General features: G+C 52.1%; 1 protein-coding gene across 8 annotated transcripts in view; it reads left to right on the forward strand.

Annotated features, from left to right (window-relative positions):
• The first annotated feature begins 1712 nt into the window (after window positions 1-1712).
• Window positions 1713-19089, forward strand: part of Ctdp1 (CTD phosphatase subunit 1) — a 56786-nt gene continuing 39409 nt past the window's right edge. For 5 of the 8 annotated variants that reach the window (XR_006145581.1, XM_042668323.1, XM_042668326.1 and 2 more), the window contains exons 1-4: window positions 1713-2134; window positions 13372-13455; window positions 14480-14573; window positions 16478-16606. Coding sequence is in view for 7 of the 8 variants with exons in the window: in XM_042668323.1 (XP_042524257.1) it covers window positions 1818-2134; window positions 13372-13455; window positions 14480-14573; window positions 16478-16606 (624 nt within the window). In the remaining variant the exon portion in view is untranslated. Of the gene's footprint in view, window positions 2135-9710; window positions 9797-11884; window positions 11905-13371; window positions 13456-14479; window positions 14574-16477; window positions 16607-19089 lie in introns of those variants that run through there. The other 3 variants (XM_042668328.1, XM_042668327.1, XM_042668329.1) reach the window with 3 other exon arrangements.

Genomic DNA, 19089 nt, shown 5'->3' on the forward strand with positions numbered 1-19089 from the left:
GCTGCCCCGACGCCGCGGCTGCCCCCGACGCCGCGGCTGCCCCGACGCCGCGGCTGCCCCGACGCCGCGGCTGCCCCGACGCCGCGGCTGCCCCGACGCCGCGGCTGCCCCCGACGCCGCGGCTGCCCCGACGCCGCGGCTGCCCCGACGCCGCGGCTGCCCCGACGCCGCGGCTGCCCCGCAGAGGCGGCGGCTGCCCCGACGCCGCGGCTGCCCCGCAGAGGCCGCGGCTGCCCCCGACGCCGCGGCTGCCCCGACGCCGCGGCTGCCCCGCAGAGGCGGCGGCTGCCCCGACGCCGCGGCTGCCCCGCAGAGGCCGCGGCTGCCCCCGACGCCGCGGCTGCCCCGACGCCGCGGCTGCCCCCGACGCCGCGGCTGCCCCGCAGAGGCGGCAGCGGCGGCGGCGGAGGAGGCAGGGGCCCCGGCGACCTCCCCACAGCCCGTCCCGTCGCGGGTCCCGCCCGGCTCCTGTGCACGCGGCCGCGAGCGGCGCTGGGTCCGCCGAGCGCCCGGGCGGGGCCGTCTCTTCTCCGGTCTGTCTGGGTGCTCGGAGGGCCCGGGCCTGGCCCGCCCTCCCCCCCCCCCAGGTGAGACTCGACGGCCGAGTCCCCCCCCCCCCGCCCCGAGGTGAGACCCGACGGCCGAGTCCCCCCCCCAGGTGAGACCCGACGGCCGAGTCCCCCCCCCCGTCCTGAGGTGAGACCCGACGGCCGAGTCCCCCCCCCCCCCGTCCTGAGGTGAGACCCGACGGCCGAGTCCCCCCCCCCCGCTCCGCCCCCCGTCCTGAGGTGAGACCCGACGGCCGAGTCTCCCCCCCGCCCTGAGGTGAGACCCGACGGCCGAGTCCCCCCCCCCCCCGCCCCGCCACCCGTCCTGAGGTGAGACCCGACGGCCGAGTCCCCCCCCCCGCCCCGAGGTGAGACCCGACGGCCGAGTCCCCCCCCCCCGTCCTGAGGTGAGACCCGACGGCCGAGTCCCCCCCCCCCGCCCTGAGGTGAGACCCGACGGCCGAGTCCCCCCCCCCCGCTCCGCCCCCCGTCCTGAGGTGAGACCCGACGGCGGACGCACGAGCGCAGGCCGCCGGGGTCCGCGCTGTCCGCGCTCCTGGACGACCAGGTGCGGGGCGGAAGCCCGGTCGTGGCCGGGACCCCAGAGCTCGGGACTCCCGGACGCCAGAGCGCCGGGCAGTCGTGGAGCTGACGCGCGCCCAGGGCGGGGACGCGCGCCCAGGGCGGGGACGCGCGCCCAGGGCGGGGACGCGCGCCCAGGGCGGGGACGCGCGCCCAGGGCGGGGACGCGCGCCCAGGGCGGGGACGCGCGCCCAGGGCGGGGACGCGCGCCCAGGGCGGGGACGCGCGCCCAGGGCGGGGACGCGCCGGGGCTCCTGTCGCGACCCGTAGTCTTGTACGTCAGCCTCGCACTGAACGACGGGAGTGGTGACGGCGGCCCGCGGTGCCTGCCGGGACTAGTAGTCTCGAGACGTCAGAACTCCGTGCGCGGCGTGAGCGCGACGACGCCCCGCCTCGCCCGCCAGGATTCTCGGCGGCTCCAACGCTGCACCCCGCCCTGCAGGGGCGGCCGGAGCGCGAGCCCCTGTGTTTACCTGCGGCCCGGGGGCGCGTACGCACGCCCACGCGCGGAGGCACGTCTCCAGCCCCGCCCCGTGACGTCACCACGCCTCCCGGAAGTGTGCGCGCACAGAGTGGCGGGTGAAGCCGGTGTCCGAGCGGGAAGCCCAGCAGCGTCGCCGCCGCCCGCGGTGGGCGCCGCGCCCGGAGCGCTCGCCGGCCGCCGCTCGCCCGCGCGTCTCGGCGGCGATGGAGGCGCCGCCCGTCGCCCGCGCTCCCGCCGAGGGCGCCCCGGCGGCGGCCGTGGCTGAGGTGCGCTGCCCGGGCCCCGCACCGCTGCGCCTGCTCGAGTGGAGGGTGGCGACGGGCGCGGCCGTGCGCATCGGCTCCGTGCTGGCCGTGTGCGAGGCCGCCGCCGCCGCCGCGCAGCCCCCCGGGCCCGGCCCGGCCCGCGCGGCCTCCGGGGGCTGCGTGCGCGCCGCGCGGGCCGAGCGCAGGCTCAAGTCGGAGCGCGCCGGCGTGGTGCGGGAGCTGTGCGCGCAGCCGGGCCAGGTGGTGGCCCCCGGGTGAGTGCGGGGCCGGGGGCGGCGGGCCGGGCCGGGCCGGGCGCGGGGTGCGTCCGCCTCGTAACGCGCCGCGCGACGCGGCTGTAAACCCGCCGCGGGCGTCCGGCCGCTCGGCGAGGACGGTGTGTGTCCGTGTGCGCCGCTCCGGGGACTTGAACCCGGGGCCCGAGCGCTGGGTGAACGTCCGTGCTCGCGGCTAACGTCCACCTCTGGAGGCCCAGCCCCGCTTGGGGCTCGTGCCTGCCGGGCCGTCCTCAGACCTCAGCCTCCTGAGTAGCTCCATTCCCGGTGTGAGACTCGGCGGGCCCGGCCCGAGGCGCGGCGCCGGCCCATGCGGATAGAAGCTGCCTCGCCCACGGCAGGTAGTCCCGGGAGGCGGCCTGTGCCGGCCTCCTTTGTTGATGCTGCCCTGCTCTGCTTGCTCCTCGCCGCTCTGAGTCTCCTCCCGCGTCCTTCCAGGCTCCACTTCCAGACAGACCTGGGTTCTTGGTCTGTGGACCAGGCACCCGGTCTTCCCTCTTGAACGCTGGAGGCTGGGAGATACATCCACATACGTAGATACATACACACACATATGGTGTCCTGGGGCTTGAACTCAGGGCCTGTCCCTGAGCTTTTTTGCTCAAGGCTGGAGCTCTACCACTTGAGCCACCGCTTCTGATTTTTTGGTAGTTAACTAGAGAATAAGACTTTGCTGCCTGGGCCGGCTTTGAACGGTGCTCAGATCTCATCCTCCTGAGTAGCTAGGATTTCAGGAGTGATCCATCGGCACCAGCTAGAAGCAGGGAATTCGAGGCTCCCTGGGGCTGCAGCCTTTGAAGAGGCGGTCTGCACAACTTTCTTTAGAAGGACAGACCAGGAGCTCGGCTAGCATTGTCCATACTGATGGTCACTGCCCATATGTCAGAAAAGTTACTTTGTGGCTGGGTATAAAGAGGCATACTCAATCAGTAGAAGGCTGGGCAGAGTAGTGGGTACCTGCCCACCCAGCTCCCCAGAAAGCATAAGTAGGAAGATCTTGGTCCAGACAGACCCAGGCATACACATGAGACCCTATCCCACTGATAGCTAAAGCAAAACAGGGTAGGGTCATGACCCAAGTAGCACAGTGCCTGCTTTGTAAGCTCAGGGTCCTGAGTTCAAATCCCAGTACCTCCAAAAGAAGAAAAAGTTACTTATAGCTCTCTTGGGCCCTAATTCGCACTTCATCTCAGAAAGGTCTGAGCACATGGACTGGCAGTACAGGGACATAGAGCCTCATTCTGCACCACGAGGATTCCTTCTGCAAAGTGCTGCAACTAAAGTGTCTCAGAGCTTGTGACAACACCTCCTTGAGACGCCTCAAACCTCACAAAGAAGGAAATTGCCCTGCGTCAGTGGCTCACGCCACTGCCCTAAGCCATTAGTTGGATGACAAGTTCTCAGCAGTCGATAACCCACCTGGCCCCCAGAAGAGGAAGGAGGAGTCCGGTCTGTTCCAGAATGTTTGCTACACTTCTAAGTGGCACAGAGTGAAAAAAAATCACCGGACAGAAGCACTTGTTAACAGAGATTTATTTACTTTTAAAAAGACCATTTACTACTAGGTTGTTCGTAGGACAGCATCCTACTGTCTTTGCTGGCATCCGTACAGAGGGAGCTAGCCAAGCTCCTGGCTCTGTATGGAGCCATACAGAGGTAGAGGGCTCCATGGCTTTTCATTTACTGTCCATCCATGCTGAACTTCAGTGGTATAAACATGTGTGTTTCTGTGAGAACCTTTAATAGAATTCCATCCTGATGTTGATCGTGCTCATGGTGAGCTTTATATTTTGTGCAGCGAGGAGCTTTCCTGCTCTCTAAGGACCTGAGCCACAGTGCTTCATTTTTAAAAGGATTTCCTTCTAAATGTTTCAGTCTCTAGATTGTTAGAATGCCCATCCCCAGTATCCGTTCCTCAGCCTTAGTTTGTAGTTTCACAGGAGGTTTACACTGGAAAGTGAGGACATGGGTGAAGAGGCAGAGTACCAATCCATGGATAGTCTTGTTTCCTAGTTCCAGATGTTTTACTCATTCTAAGCAAGTCCCCAGTTACAACTAAGACTATTTTATAACTAATGTATCTTGACAGTTCCTAAAGACATTACTCGAAGTCTTAAGTGTATCTCTGTGTGTGCATGCGCATGTGTTTACTGGAGTTTGAACTCAGGGCCTTGGGATTGTTAGGCAAATGACAAATGCTCTACCATTGTGCCATACCCCAGTCCTTTGAACTTTTAGTTCAGTTTAGTTTTGTTTTTTTGAGTCTTACCTGGACCAAAATCCTTCTATTTACACTTCCTGCATGTCTAGGAAGACAGGTTTGAACTTCAGTGCCCAGTGCCCAGCTTTCTGTTGGTCTAAATTGGAATTTCTTAAACTTTTTGCCTGGGCTGGCTTTAAACTGTGATCCTCCTGATCTTAGCCTCTTAAGTACCCAGGATTACAGTGTGAGCCACTGTGCCTAGCGTGTGTGTGTGTGTGTGTGTGTGTGTGTGTGTGTGTGTGTGTGTGTGTGGTGTGTGTGTGTGTGTGTGTGTGTGTGTGTGTGTGTGTGTGTGTGTGTTGTGAGACAGGTCCCACTGTGTCTATTAGCTTTTTCCCTCTGCTGCTGGCAGAGTCTGTGGCTTTTGTCAGAGCAGCATATGGCTCTGTAGACTAGTCAGGAGCTCAGGAGTTGGAGGTGGATTTGAAGGGCTGCCGAGCAGCCCGGACAGGCCAGACTGCTGGCACTATTGTCTGTGCACCATACTGTTTGGCCTCTCACAGGTGTTAGTGATCCATTTTGGCCCTGACAGCTGGCTTGCTTTCCTGTGGCTAGAGATTGTTGCTAAGAATCTACCCTGCAACAATCCCAGGAAGAATCATGTCTCTTCTATAGTCTGTTGCCCTGTGCCCTTGCAGACATTGTGGAGGAGCACCTGCCCATAGCACCTTTGGGATTTCCTACCTGTCCTCCCTGACACAGGGAAGCACGTTGGCTGGGTGCTGTGGTGACGGCCGTCCCTGACACAGGGAAGCACGTTGGCTGGGCGCTGTGGTGATTTCCTACCTGTCCTCCCTGACACAGGGAAGCACGTTGGCTGGGCGCTGTGGTGAATGCCCGTCCTCCGTGACACAGGGAAGCACGTTGGCTGGGCGCTGTGGTAATGCCCGTCCATGACACAGGGAAGCACGTTGGCTGGGCGCTGTGGTGAATGCCCGTCTTCCCTGATACAGGGAAGCACAAATAGGTCAGTGAGACCCTACTATAAAATAACCAAGGTAAAAAGGGACTGGGAACATCTCTCAAGTGTTAGGCAAGTGTTAGGGTACCTGCCTTGCTAGCATGAGACCCTGAGTTCAATCCCTAGGTCTGCCAAAAGAAAGCAAGGAAATCATTCAGTAGATTTATGAACCAAATGAGAGAAACTACAACTCACTCATAATAGAATACATTCTAAGAGTAGTTCCCTTGTTCAAAGTTCTGAAGTTAGGTATTGAGGCATTTAAAGTTCTGAATACATTTCCTTTGTGCATTAAAATAATTAACTACAGAAGTCTTGCTTTGGCAGTAAGAAATTGTTTTCATCCCAATATCAAGACTTGGTAAATTAGTAGACTCTTAGTTAATGATTATATTCTTCCCTATTCACATCTGTACTGTTTAAAAGATTACTCTGTTAAAAAGACATTCATATCTGGAACTAAGAGAGTTGTCCTATTGTTTAATTGAACTCATTAAGTTCAGTTGATGGAGTTTTCTGTTGTTCGGCTTTGAGACAGGGTCTTGATAAGTACAACTCACGTTTACCACGTCATCCAGGCTGACCTTGTACTCTACATCTTCCTGCCCCAGCCTTTACAGACATGAACCACCACTCCTAGCTTTCCACTGTTGTATTCAGCAGGAAATATTCACCGATTGTGATCTTTCAGATCTCAGCCTTTCATGTAGTTAGGATTACAGGCTTGAGCCATTTGTATCAGGCTGCTCATTTAATCTTTTAAATAAAAGGACTTTGAGCTGGGTGCTAGTGACTCATACCTGTAATCCTGGCTACTCAGGAGTCTGAGATCTGAGAATCATGGATGGAAGCCAGCCCAGGCAGCAAAGTCTGTGGAGCTGTGAGCTCAAGTAGTAGAACATTAGCCTTGTGGAAAAGAAGCTCAGGGACATTGCCCTGGCCCTTAGTTCAAGCTCCAGGACCAGCACAAAATAAAAAGATTCTTGAAGGCTGAATCTGAAGATCAGAGTTTGAGGCCAGCCAAAAGACTCTTTTTTTTTTTTTTTTTTGGGGTCCGGTTGCGGGGCCTGAACTCTGGGCCTGGGCGCTGTCCCTCAGCTCTTCAGCTCAAGGCTAGTGCTCTACCACTTGAGCCACAGCGCCACTTCCGGCTTTTTTCTTTTTGCTTTATGTGGTGCTGAGGAATCGAACCCAGGGCCTCATGCATGCAAGGCAAGCGCTCTACCACTGAGCCACCTTCCCAGCCCCAAGCCAAAAGACTCTTATCTCCAGTTAACCAGCTAAAAGCCAGACTGCCAAGTGTGGCTCTGTAGTTGAGTACCAGCCTTACGCTAGAGCAGGGTCCCTGAGTTCAGCCCCAACGCTGGCACAAACAACAGAAGGGGGTTGGGGGGAGATTGACATTGAACCCGATAGTCTTTGAAGCATGTCTGCCTAAAAATGGTACATAGGTTTGAGTTGTATGCGTATTATCAGACTTACGTCAGTACCCTTATATTCTTTCAAGTTAGTTTTAAAGTGAGTTAGTGAATTCATCCAGCATTGGTATGGAGGAATGAATGAATTGATTATGTATGTATGAATTTAAAAATAGTACACCAACATTGATTATATTTTAATAGTTACCATTATTCAAAATTTAAAGTGTCATGAATCTATTGAAAGTCTTTAAAGATACTTCTGCTCGTTGGAGGCAAAGAACACTAAGCCCACTGCTGTTTAAGCCCTGGATGTCATTTAGTACATAACAGATATGTTTTCTTTTTATCGGTTTCCAGAGGCCTGTCTGTCTCTATCGTATTGATACTTTAGTATGGCCCTAGGCAGTAAAAGAGTTTCCCACCTGTAGTGCGTAGCAGCTTTGCCATAGTGATAAAGCTTTGTGAAGCCCAGGTGTTTACCGTGATGGTTAAAATTCTGAGGTCCATGTCTTTATAGGTCTCTTTCTGCAGCAGAGGGCCGTAGGGCCGGCGGAACATAAGACAGCACACAGGAAGGTGTTCGATTTTAGAGCTTTCCGTCTGCAGATTTCTCTGATTCTATTGGGAATTGGAATCTGTGTTTCTCCAGATGTTTTACTTTGTTCTTTACAGTTCAGCCTCTGCCAGAGCCTGACCTCTTTAGGAAATTCAGCTTGATCCTAGTCCTGTGCCTCCTGAGCAGGGGCTGGCACCGCGAGAGCCTAGCTCTGGCTGCAAGTTGGTCTCTTAAGTGGGCAGTTCCCTGAAGCGCTCTGTGCCTGTGGTTAGGTACATTCAGGGCACGTACACTGTCTTCAGGTTTTTTGGCCACTGTTAGGATTTGGATAGGACCCGTCCTCCAAAAAACAATTAAGTGTTGCGGACTGAGTCAGTGCTCAGCTAGTGGTACTATTGAGAAGTGGTTGGGTCATGAGTGGGCTAAATTCAGTAGATTAATCCACAATTAGTTGATGAATCTGGACTGTTTAATCTGGCTGTTAGAAAGGGGAGTGATGGAGGAAGGAAGTCACTGAGGGGGTGTGCACATTCTTGTCACTTCTTTCTCTGCTTCTGGGGCATCACCAGGCCCGCAGCTCTGCTCCAGTGCTTTCTCTTGTATTTTCTTTTCTTTTCTTCTTTAAACGCATTGGTTTAATTTCAAGATGATACAGAACGCAAGAGTAGAACAAAGAGCAGACTCTAGAAGGAATCTAGGCTGTGTTTACTTGAAATTTACAGCTGAGGTAGGAATGGCCGACAAACTAGAGACTGAGCCACTGTACGATTTTTTTTTTTTAAAGTTCTTCATATTCAGAGTCCTAGACAAAACTTCATTCTACCTGTAGGTGGCAGAGGTGTTAGGACAGGAAGTCCAGATGCTGAATGGGAATGGGATTCAGGTTCACCGTCATCTCAGGAACAAGGAACAGCTTACTTTTTGCCAGACTTCTTAATTCTACCTGTGGCAGGGGCTCCCTTCCCCGCAGCCGTCACTTTCAGTTCCTCAAGTTTCTTCTGCTCCTCTTTCTGTTTCTGCTTGAAGACCTTGTCTTCTTCATCCATCTCCTTGGTCTGCTTCTTGGGCTGCTCCAGGGACTTCCTGTCACCTGCGCGGCCAGACATAATGCCAGGTGCACCTTCACCCAGACCCTGATCTCCCGTACTTTCTTTCTGCCTTGATGTTCTGCCTTACCACAGAACTCCACAAGGGGGCACGCAACCATGGAACATAGAACTGTAAGTCAGAAATGTCCCTTGATGGGCTGGGAAGGTGGTTCAGTGGTAGAGTGTTTGCCTCGCATGCATGAGGTCCTGGGTTCGATTCCTCGGCAGCACATAAGCCAGAAGTGGTACTGTGGCTCAAGTTGAGGAATAGCGCTCAGGCCCAGAGTTCAGCACCCATGACTGACTCTCCCCAAAAAACAACTCCCTGCCGGGCGCTAGTGGCTCACGCCTATAATCCTAGCTACTCAGGAGGCTGAGATCTGAGGATCACAGTTCAAAGCCAGCCTGGGCAGGAAAGACCGTGAGACTCCTATCTCCAATAAACCACCAGAAAACTGCAAGTGGCGTTGTAGCTCAAGTGGTAGAGCTCGCCTTGAGCTGAAGAGCTGAGGGACAGCACCCAGGCCCAGAGTTCAAGCCCCATCACCAACAAAAACTCCCTTTAGGTTGACTTGCTAGGATATTTTGTCACAGTGACAAAAAGTAGTTTCAGACTACTTTTGAGAGAAAAGTTGCAAGAACCATATGAAAAATTCCTATATAAGCTTCACCCAGATAACCTAGTCTTAGCATTGCTTTCTTTGTCTTACCTTTCCTTACATCAATTTTGTCTGAAGAGTTTGACATGAAATTACAGCACAATGTCACTTCAGAGAAAGTGACATTATACATCAGTTTTCCAAAACCAAAACTATTGGCTTATAGTGCCATTGTGCAGTTACCAAAATCTGGAATTAACATCCACACCTATGTATTTTGTGGTCTGCAGACTTCCCTGGTTTTCCTAATGATGTCACTTGAGCAAAAGCAAAGTCTCCCCCAGGTTGCTTTCTGTTGTAGTTCATGAGTCAGTTCTTCCATGTTTCCTTTCCTCCTTATTGGCGGTGTCCTTGGGTGGGCAGGTGAGCAGACAGACGTAGAGTAGCAAGGTCCTTTCAGAAGGCTTGTGGCCCGGTCCACCCCCACTTCTGTGGCTCTGGATGATCACACCTGCCAGGTTCCTGATGTGCCGAGTTAACTTTCCTGAGTTAATTTGTAAATACCTTACATCCTCACTGAACTTTGACCCCTGCCTCTTCACAGTTGTTGGCAGGGCTGTATCTGTGAGGTTTTTCAAGCTTGTGTCATGGAGTGGTACCTGTCTTTGAGTTTCTGGGTGCAGGCCCAGGCCAGGACTCTCCTGCTTCTCCCCAGGCTCCAGAAACCCCAGATGTCGGGACGCAGGGTGCTTGGTGAGTGAGCGTGGGCAACGTGTGGATTTTGCTTGACCTCGCGCAGAGGCTTGTCAAGAACGTGGTATTGAGTCTTAGACTGGGAAATTGTCCTGCCCTGTTGATGGAGATGTTGTTATTTTGAGAGGGAATCTCGTTGTGTATCCCAGGCTGCCCTTGAACTGGACCCTCCTGCTTCAGCCTCCTGAATGCTGCCGTTACAAGCATTTGATAACACCCAGGAGTGTTACGTTTTTAATCGCCATTTCTACTGAGATGGGAGACTGCAACGTTCATGTTTTACTTCTCTATCCAGATTCTGTTTATTTTATCTATCTGTTTAAATTTTGTTTGGACTTTAGGTTTAGTGGGCTACTCATTGGATTATGGTGTTTTGTCTTGCTTCTTTCTGAGTAAACTAGCTGATCCTGTGCTACCATCTTGCCTAGGTCCAAGAAGATGTGGGTCTTGTGTGGGTGTGGACATCAGGAGCATTTAGGAGTTTTCTGTGGTGAGTCCTTCAAGGAGCCAGGTGATAGGGGCACGGCTTCATGAGGTCACTTGAAGTTGAGCTCAAACTTAATAAGTAACATTTACCTATTTCAGTGTTTTTATGAATACAGATTTTTGTCTTCTCAACCTCACAAGTAGAAGGTATCTTCGTAACCCTTTTCAAGGAGAATAGGGAATCCAGGAATTGGGTGAGTGATGTGAGCGGCCAGGAGTTCTGCTCTGTGAGCTCCTTAAATAACACTGCACACAGGGCCCTGCAGAGGGCCTGCTTTTGGAGGAACACTCTTGGACGTGATCCTCAGGTTTTCCCCCAAGAACATCACAGGAGAGTCCCAATTTCCTGGCTGACCGATGTCACCATAGGAGACAGCTATCTCCAGAATATAGGAGGAGTGCTCTGGTGCGTCGCCTGGTGATCCGTGGGGACAGCTGACACACTGGCATGCCATCTTCCTCTCCTGTTTGGGACGGTTTCCAGCCGGGGCACATGGGATATTCTGGCCTGGTGACCACGTTACAGATAGAGTGTGCCTGGTGGGACGCTAAGCAGCCACCTTGACTTCCCCTTGTGTGACATCCAGACACTGCCATGTGTTCCAGGGAAGCAAGATTATAGATACTATAGAATAAGACGGGCAAAATCTTTGGCTTTCACACAGTCATTAAGAAAGATATCAGAAGGTTTTCATTGCAGAAAGCTCAAGACAGACACCTTGCTGCACACACCAGGACTTCATTCTGGCCGCACAGCCTTGCTTCTGCCGCTTTCATCTCTTCCCTAGCCTTCTTCCTCCTTGTTGTGAAGACCCAGAGCTGCTTCTCATGCAGAAGAACCCTTCTGCATTGGTTTCCCACTTGACTCACATTCAAGTGGCATGTGAGTCTTGCACATGAGCTGCTCGGTTTGTACCAATTTCTGAAGCTGCGTTTGTTGCCGGAGGGAGCAGGATGTGTAGAGAGGAAGTGTGACCACAGCTTGGTATCTGGCTTGTGCTCTGGTGAAGGCCTGGCTGAGCTCACTGGGGCATGTGTCCATGTAGTGTTGTCCTTGAAGCAGACCTCACACGAGATTCTACTCCTGCCCTCTGGGGCAGGCAGAGGATGCTCACAGGTGGACTTTACATGAGTAAAGGGAGTCTGTGAGTCTGACCTCGTGCCAGCCCGGCACAAGCTGGCAGGTTTGGAGGAGCCCACATGTGGCACAGGCTGTGTGGCCAGGGTGGCTGGTGTGGGAGCCTGGGAGATGCTGATGACCACCCTCAGGCAGAGTTCAGCAGGTGTGTTTGCAGATCCTGAAGTTCATATGAAAAGGCAGGAGACCTAGGCTAGCAATGTGGACTTTGAGTGTGTGTGATGGCTCTCTGATTTTGCATGTGCTGCTGGCTGGCGACCTGGCGTGTGCCCCAGTACAGAGTGGCATTCACGCAGGCTACGGTAGATTGACAGCCTTGGGAAGGACGCTTGGTGCCAGTGCTGCTCTGCCTGTCCAGACCTCTCTTCTTATCAGTACAGAAGGAGCCTTCAGTGGGGCTCTGAATCTACAGACCACTAAGGATTTGGATCCGACAGATCTTTCCTAGCAGCTGAGCCATTCAGCATCCCACTTGGCATTGAAGGTGAGCTCACGCGCACCACAGCACCTGGCCGTCTGGGTGCCTGTCTTGGTGACCAGTGTTGGCAAGCACTTCCGTGTTGATGCATCTGCTCATTCATGTCTTAACGCTCATTTAACACTCATGTCCTAATTGGATTGCTTGGGCTGACCTGTTGCTTGCAGGCATTCTTCATACCACATACTAGTTCTTTGTTGGAATTGTGGTTTGCACATATCTCCCAGTCTGGCTTATCTTCATCCTTGCAAACTTTCCAGAGCAAATTTTTGATTCAGATGCAGTACAATTTATCAGCTTCATCCTTGAAAGATCAGGTTTTTAGTGTCTAGTGTAAGAATTCTACCTAGGCCAAGATCCCAAAGGTATTGTCCTTTTTATCTTTTTAAGTATATACTTTTACATAAAAATCCATTCTATAATCCAGTGATTTTCATGTAAGGTTTGCGTCTTAGGCCTTTAGTGTCTCCCTTGATTGTGGGTGTCTGCAACTATACCCTCTCACTCGTGGGAAAGGTGCTCTTTCTTCATTGAGTTGCTGTCACATCCGTTTGGCACATTTGTACAATTGATGTGTATTCCTCTCCAGACCTTATTCACAGGGCGGCCAGATGGGGGAGCTGTGCTTCTTGGCCCTTTTTCTTCTGTTCTGTTGGTGTGGAGGAGAAGGGCTCTGCCTTGTTCCCACCATGCCACCTTTTGTTCTACTCTCTGCCGAGTATTTTGTGAGTCTTGCCCTCTAACAGTGGCTGCAGTGTGATAGGTCAGGTCTTGGGGAAGTCTTTACCAGAGGTAGACTACATGTGTGAAGCAGAGCACTGGAGTGTGCAGAGCAGGGCAGGGACAGCCCTGGCCAATGGAACACACCACATTTCTGGAGGCTTTGTGTTAACCTGCCGTGGGGAACATAGCCCTGATAGGCTCTCCTGTACATAGGGGATCTCTGCCTGTAGGACCAGGACTCGGACACAAGCCAGTATTCCCTGACTGTGCAGCTGTGTGATTATTCCCAGTAACCCTCCTTCCTAGGCCTCCTCCAGATGACTAATGTTGGGCTATAAGAAGGAAAGTAGGAAGCCGGGTGTGGGTCTGTAGTTGTAGCACTTGGGAGGCTGAGGCAGACTATGTTGTAAGGCCTTGTCTCAAAGAAAACAAGGAATGTTAGGAATTAGGAATAGTACAGTAGTTCCACAAGAAAAAAATTAAACTCTTTGCTACAAGTCCAAGGGCATCACATGTATAATTTATGTATTTTGAGGCTGTTTTATGTTACATCTTTAATTTTTTCAACTCTTCTATGAAGCAGAAGTTTGGTTTTATGTGAGCAAAGAGCTGTGAGCAAATTCTAGAGCTGAGCCAGAATTAACTAGAACTGTCACAGTTCCAGGCTGGGTGCCCTCTCACACTGTAATACACCAGAAGATGTTTAAACTGTTCACCCCTTTGTAATTGCCTTCATCTCTTACTTTTTAGGGCACTTCTGGTGAGACTGGAAGGATGTAGCCACCCTGTTGTCATGAAGGGCCTGTGTGCTGAGTGCGGCCAGGACCTAACCCAGTAAGTACCTCTAGGCAGGCACCGCCTTCGGCTCTGGCAGGGTGCACTGCGGTACAGAGCAGCTGCCCTGTGCTGACAGAACAGACCTGATCCCCTAGTCACTTCTCAAGCCAGTGTGCGTGTGTGTGCGTGCACGTGTGTGTGCGCGCGCGTGTGCATGCGTGTGTGTGCACGTGCACGTGTGTGCGCGCGCGCGCGTGTGCGTGCACGTTTGTGTTTGCGTTTGCCAGGTCTGGGGCTAGGGGACCTGGGCTCTGACCCTGAGCTCTACCACGTCCAGCTTTTTTTTTTTTTTTCTTGGCAGTTAATTGGAGATAAGAGTCTCATGGACGTTCCTGCCTGGGCTGGCTTTGACTCATGATCCTTAGATCTCAGCCTCCTAAATAGCTAGGATTACAGGCATGAGCCGCTGGCCCCCCAGCTCTAGAGGTTCACTTTTTATTCCTTCATTTCTGGAAGCCTGCTGTAACGCTGAATTCTCTGCTCAGGTGTGGTAGGAGAGTGCAGAGGGCTGAGATTTGTGCTCATCCCCCTCTGTGAAGGTGTCAGGGATTTGACACTCAGGTTAAGTGTATGACCTGAGCTCAGTGAGCTGACCTGTCCTGACTGTTTTCATGCTGTGGAGAACATTCTCCCCCGCCCCCCTCCCTCCCCCCCATTGTGGGTCTTGAACTCTGGACCTGGGCGCTGTCCCTGCGCTCTTCAGCTCAAGGCAAGTGCTCTACCACTTGAGCCACAGCACCACTTCCAGTTTTCTGGTGATTTACTGGAGATAGGAGTCTCACAGACTTTCCTGCCCAGGCTGGCTTTGAATCGTGATCCTCAGATCTCAGTCTCCTGAGTTAGGATTACAGGAGTGAACCACCAGCGCCCAGCTCTGTGGAGAACATTCTATGCCTCCCAACAGAAGAGAATTCTGTGCTAAGCTAGCCATAAGTGTCATGTCCAGCCCAGCTGGAAGCCTGTCCTCAGGATTAGGCATGCCTCCTGTATACGTTAACCAAATGTTCTTCTGCTTTCAAAGGCTGCAGAGTAAGAATGGAAAGCAACAGATGCCTCTGTCCACAGCGACAGTGTCCATGGTCCACAGTGTGCCGGAGCTCATGGTGAGCTCTGAGGTAAGTAGGCAGCTGGGCACTGGCCTCTGTAAGGGGCTACCATTGTTCCTGCCTAGAAACAGCTCTGGTCTGAGGGCAATTCATGTGGAGTGCTGCCTCCCCGAAAACTTGAAGTCCAGACTGGCTCCTGTTTTCCTTTTTCCTTCATAAATCTGCCTCCTGCTCCTGAATTGAATGGTGACAGTGCCCCTCCTGGAAGTGACGTGACCTGAGCCAGGTCCCCAGAGTCCATATGCAGAGGAGGCAGGCTTACAGGGGCCCATGCTGAAGATGGGGACTGACAGGGGATGAGAGTGCTGGTGCTCTCGGAATGACTGGGAGCTGCCAGTGTCCTGGGGGCTCATGGGAAGGCAGTGGCTCAGACTGCTGGAGGCCGGGAGGGAGGGGCCTAAGCATCATCTGCAGTGTCACCACCAGAGTGCGGGAGCAGCAGGCCCTCTGCAGGGCCAGGAGAGAGGACCATCTGAGAAACAGCACTCAGAGCTCGCAGTCTTGTCTTTTCTAGTATTTTGAAACTCACCCTGACAACTGGGATTTGCATAGGTCAGATCGGCTGGGGAGGGACAGCCCAGAAAGAGCCAAAACCATCCTTTACCAACTGGCGACAGAGTTCCATGACAAGTAGTATTTTGTCTGAGTTATAAGACTGTTTCAGGATTGTGTTTATTTGTTGTTTTGTTTTATTTTGTTTTGTTTTGTCAGTCATGGGGCCTGAATTCTAGGCCCGGACTCTGTCCCTCAGCTCTTCAGCTCAAGGCTAGCACTCTACCACTTGAGCCACAGCACCACTTCTGGCTTTTTCTACTTATGTGGTACTGAGGAATCAAACCCTAGGGCCTCATGCATGCAAGGCAAGCACTGTACCACTGAGCCGCCTTCCCAGCCCCGGGTTGTATATTTTTTTGTAAATCAGTAGAATGTTTTCCGTTGTTAGGATTGTATTAGGTTTGTTTTTATATGATGTATCTATCAACTTCCGTCTGTTTTTTTTAATAGGATAGAATGCCATGATTCTGGTTTTTCCAAATTACCTTTAAGAGGGTGTGTGTGTGTGTGTGTGTCTGTGTGTGTGTCTGTGTGTGTATATAAAACCTGGAAGTTTGGAGATTAGAAAGGAAAGAAAATTCCCCCATTTTCCCTGTCATAACAACACCACTGGCTTTTCTACACACTCCTGAGTGAATGTAACAGAGTTCTATCTAACACCATCAGAACAGAAGTTTGAAGATGAATAAGTAAATGGCAGTTGATGTGAGAAGAAAAACATGATGCACACTCTCAAGTGCTTTACTTCACAGGCCACTGTGGCCTCTGGAGGGGGGTTGGGCAGGCGCTGCTTCTCAGGACGGAGCAGGGGATGCTGTGGGGTACCTCCAAGGTCCACTGGACTCTGCGAGGTGAGTGGCAGTGTAGAGGCCGCCTGCCTGGGGGACTCTGAGTGACTGTCCTGGCGCCTTGCCTTGCCCTTCGGAGCTGGTTTGCAGTTGTCCAAAAGCTTTTGGACTAACTTGCTTTCTTCATTAGCTTTTCAGCTTTTTGGGAGGCCTCCATATTATTCAGCTGAAATTTTATAGACTCAACCACTTTTCCTCCTTTTCATTAGTGCATAGTTAAATAAATCACAGAATTATCACAGGTCAGACTGCCTGCCCTGAACAGGTTTGGATCTGTAAGCAAGCTGACCCTTGCTTACTACGTCACACGTGTCAGCAGGGTGTGGACTGACTGGGGTGCAAAGCCAGCTGTAGATTTCCATTGTGCGCTGTCAGCCGCCGCAGGGCTGCACACGCGGTGGTCTTGGTTAAGAATGTATGTGTGACATCTTTGGTTTATCTTAGTCTTTATTTTAGTTTGGATCCAAACTACATACTTCGTTATTTTTCTTTTCTACTCTCTAACCTTAGCAAGCTGAAGAGCTGGGAAGAGAAGATCAGCAACGATTGCATCGAAATAGAAAACTAGTACTCATGGTTGATTTGGACCAAACTCTGATCCACACGACCGAGCAGCACTGTCCCCAAATGTCAAACAAAGTGAGTGATGTCAGCCATTCCCGGGAGGGCTCTCCAGAAGCCTCAGACCCCACAACTTCATTCGAAAGTTGAGTTTTATTTTTTCACTGATATCTGTGGCTCTGCTGGAGTTGAGAAATGGACCCGTGGACACATCTGCTAAGTCTAGGCTATTCCAGGTGGTGCCCGAAGCCGCCTCTCACTGTTCCCATTGGAACCTCTTGTGTGAGGCCCACACTCACTGGTGGCAGTCAGAGGGTGTAAGGGTTTGGAGACGTGTGAAGACTGAGGGGCAGACACACAAGGAGTGTAGGGCATCTGGGACTGATGGGTTGATTTGGTGCCTGTATCTGAAATCCTAGTGTCCAAGAGACCCTGGGTCCAAGGTGAAGGTGGAGTCGGTGTGTGTGCAGATGGAATTCTTCAAAGATACGTGGTGAGGAGAAACAGGGCTGAGACAGAACCCTGCTCAGGGACACACAACCTTCCCCGTAGCTCAACCACTTCCTTGCAGTGGAGCGTTAGGAGCAAAGTTGAACTTTCAGAGCAAAGGGATCTTAGTGCTTGTTACAGATATCCGACCTAAAGCCTGTGACCATGTGTTCTGTCACTAACCAGAAAGGCCTCACCAGTGTCAGGGCCTGGAACCCGGTGCTATACTGGCAAGTCAGGTTGGGAGAATCACAGTTTAAGGCCAGGCCAGGCAAAAAGTTGGTGAGACTCCCATCTCAACAGAAGTTTCTGGCCTGGTGGTGCATGGGGGAGGTCAGGATGGGAGTGTGCAGGCCCTGTTCTGGCAGGTAACAAAAGTGATTTGAGAGGGACCTGCCTCCAGTGGTGGAGCAAACAGAAGGCCCTAAGTTCAAACCTTAGTACCGCCCACCCCACCCCATTCCCAAAAAGGTTAGCCTTTGAACAGATAAAGCTTACACTTACTCTAGAGCTTATTTTAGAGTGGGAAAATGTTGATGCCACTTTGCAGATGTGCTCTGACAGAAAAATGAGTCCCCTGTTGTAGATCTTCAGGGGCGGGAAAATGTCGGAAGTTAGACCTCCGAGCCCAGGGTCCTTGGCCTGGCTACAGTGCAGACATGGGGGAGATCTGGGGAAAACTAATTAGTGACAACTACATAAGCATGTTTTTAAGTTGGCCCAAGAAACACAACAAGTGACCTTTCACTGTCCGTGTCCTAATCTCGAGGTTTGACACTGAAGTGTGCACTCAGGGCCTGACAGATCCTCCTCACCAGGAGATGGTGCTCTATCACTTAAGCCACTTCCCTCTTCATGCTTTTTGTTATTGTTGTTTTTGTTTTTAATAGGGTCTCAAATTTTGCCCAGGTCAGTCTGAAGCACCATCCTCTTATTTACTGTTCCCTCACAGCATGAATGACAGTCCAGCTACACCACACCCAGCTTTTATTGGTTGAGATTGACTCTTCTTGTTTGCATGGGCAGGCTTCAAACAGTAATCCTCCTGCTCTCCACATTCTAGTAGCTGGAATTACAGGTTTGAGCCACACCCTGCAAGCATGAGTTATGGCAAGAGTTCAGTCTCCACAGTGTAGCTTGTATTTTAGTTACAGTAGTCACCTGTGTTTCATGGGCTCTTACAGCACAGTATACTGGGGGGCGGGGCTTGCAATATAAATTGTTACTGACTACTTTCATATATTCCATTCATACCAACTGCCATGCGTACTGAATGTTTTGAAGGGCACAGACTTTCCAAAGATATGTTCCTCCTGCCCCACATATTTGTTATGGCTGTTTCTTTTATTGTGCTTTTGAACTAGACATTTTGTCGAGACAATTTAATAATATTAATTAAACCATTTGAACCAGCTCTCAGGTGAGGGGGTCCAGAAGGTCATGGTACCCTCATGCAGGGTAATTTAGACCTCAGCGGGGCTCTGCTAATGTCAGTGTTGCTAGGCTGCTGTCTCCCCACCTGTGCCCACAGCCCATACCTGTGGTACCTGCTCCCTGCTGAGAGCATGGTTACAGGACTGGAGGCCTCAAACCTGGACACTGGCTAGTTATGCAGAAAGGACCATTCTCACTATGAAGAATCAGGATTGCATAGTAAAGGAAGTTTATATTCAGATATTATATTTGCTGTTGTTGCGAAGGGTGAAAGCAGTTACTAAGTTAGACACTCTGCCAGGTGCTGGTGGATTACACCTGTAATCCCAGCTAATTAGGAGACTGAGGTCTGAGGATCAAGGTTTGAAGACAGCCTAGCAGAAATGTCTGTGAGACTCTTATCTCCAATTAATCAAAATACCAGAAGAGGAGGTGAGACTCAAGTGGTTAGAGTATCAGCCACGTGTAAAAGCTGAATGAGAGGCTCTGAGTTCAAGCCCCAATACCAACACAAAATGAAATGAAATTTAAAAAAAAAAAGATTCCTTTTATCTTTTAAAGCCAACAGTTCCACCATCAGCAGTTTGACTAGTTTAGAGCTGGTACTAAATTTGCCTAGGCCAAAGTTGTCTCCTTTT

This window comes from Dipodomys spectabilis, unplaced genomic scaffold (assembly GCF_019054845.1).
Source record: "Dipodomys spectabilis isolate Male_0828 unplaced genomic scaffold, ASM1905484v1 ptg000432l, whole genome shotgun sequence".
Classification (NCBI taxonomy): domain Eukaryota; kingdom Metazoa; phylum Chordata; class Mammalia; order Rodentia; family Heteromyidae; genus Dipodomys; species Dipodomys spectabilis.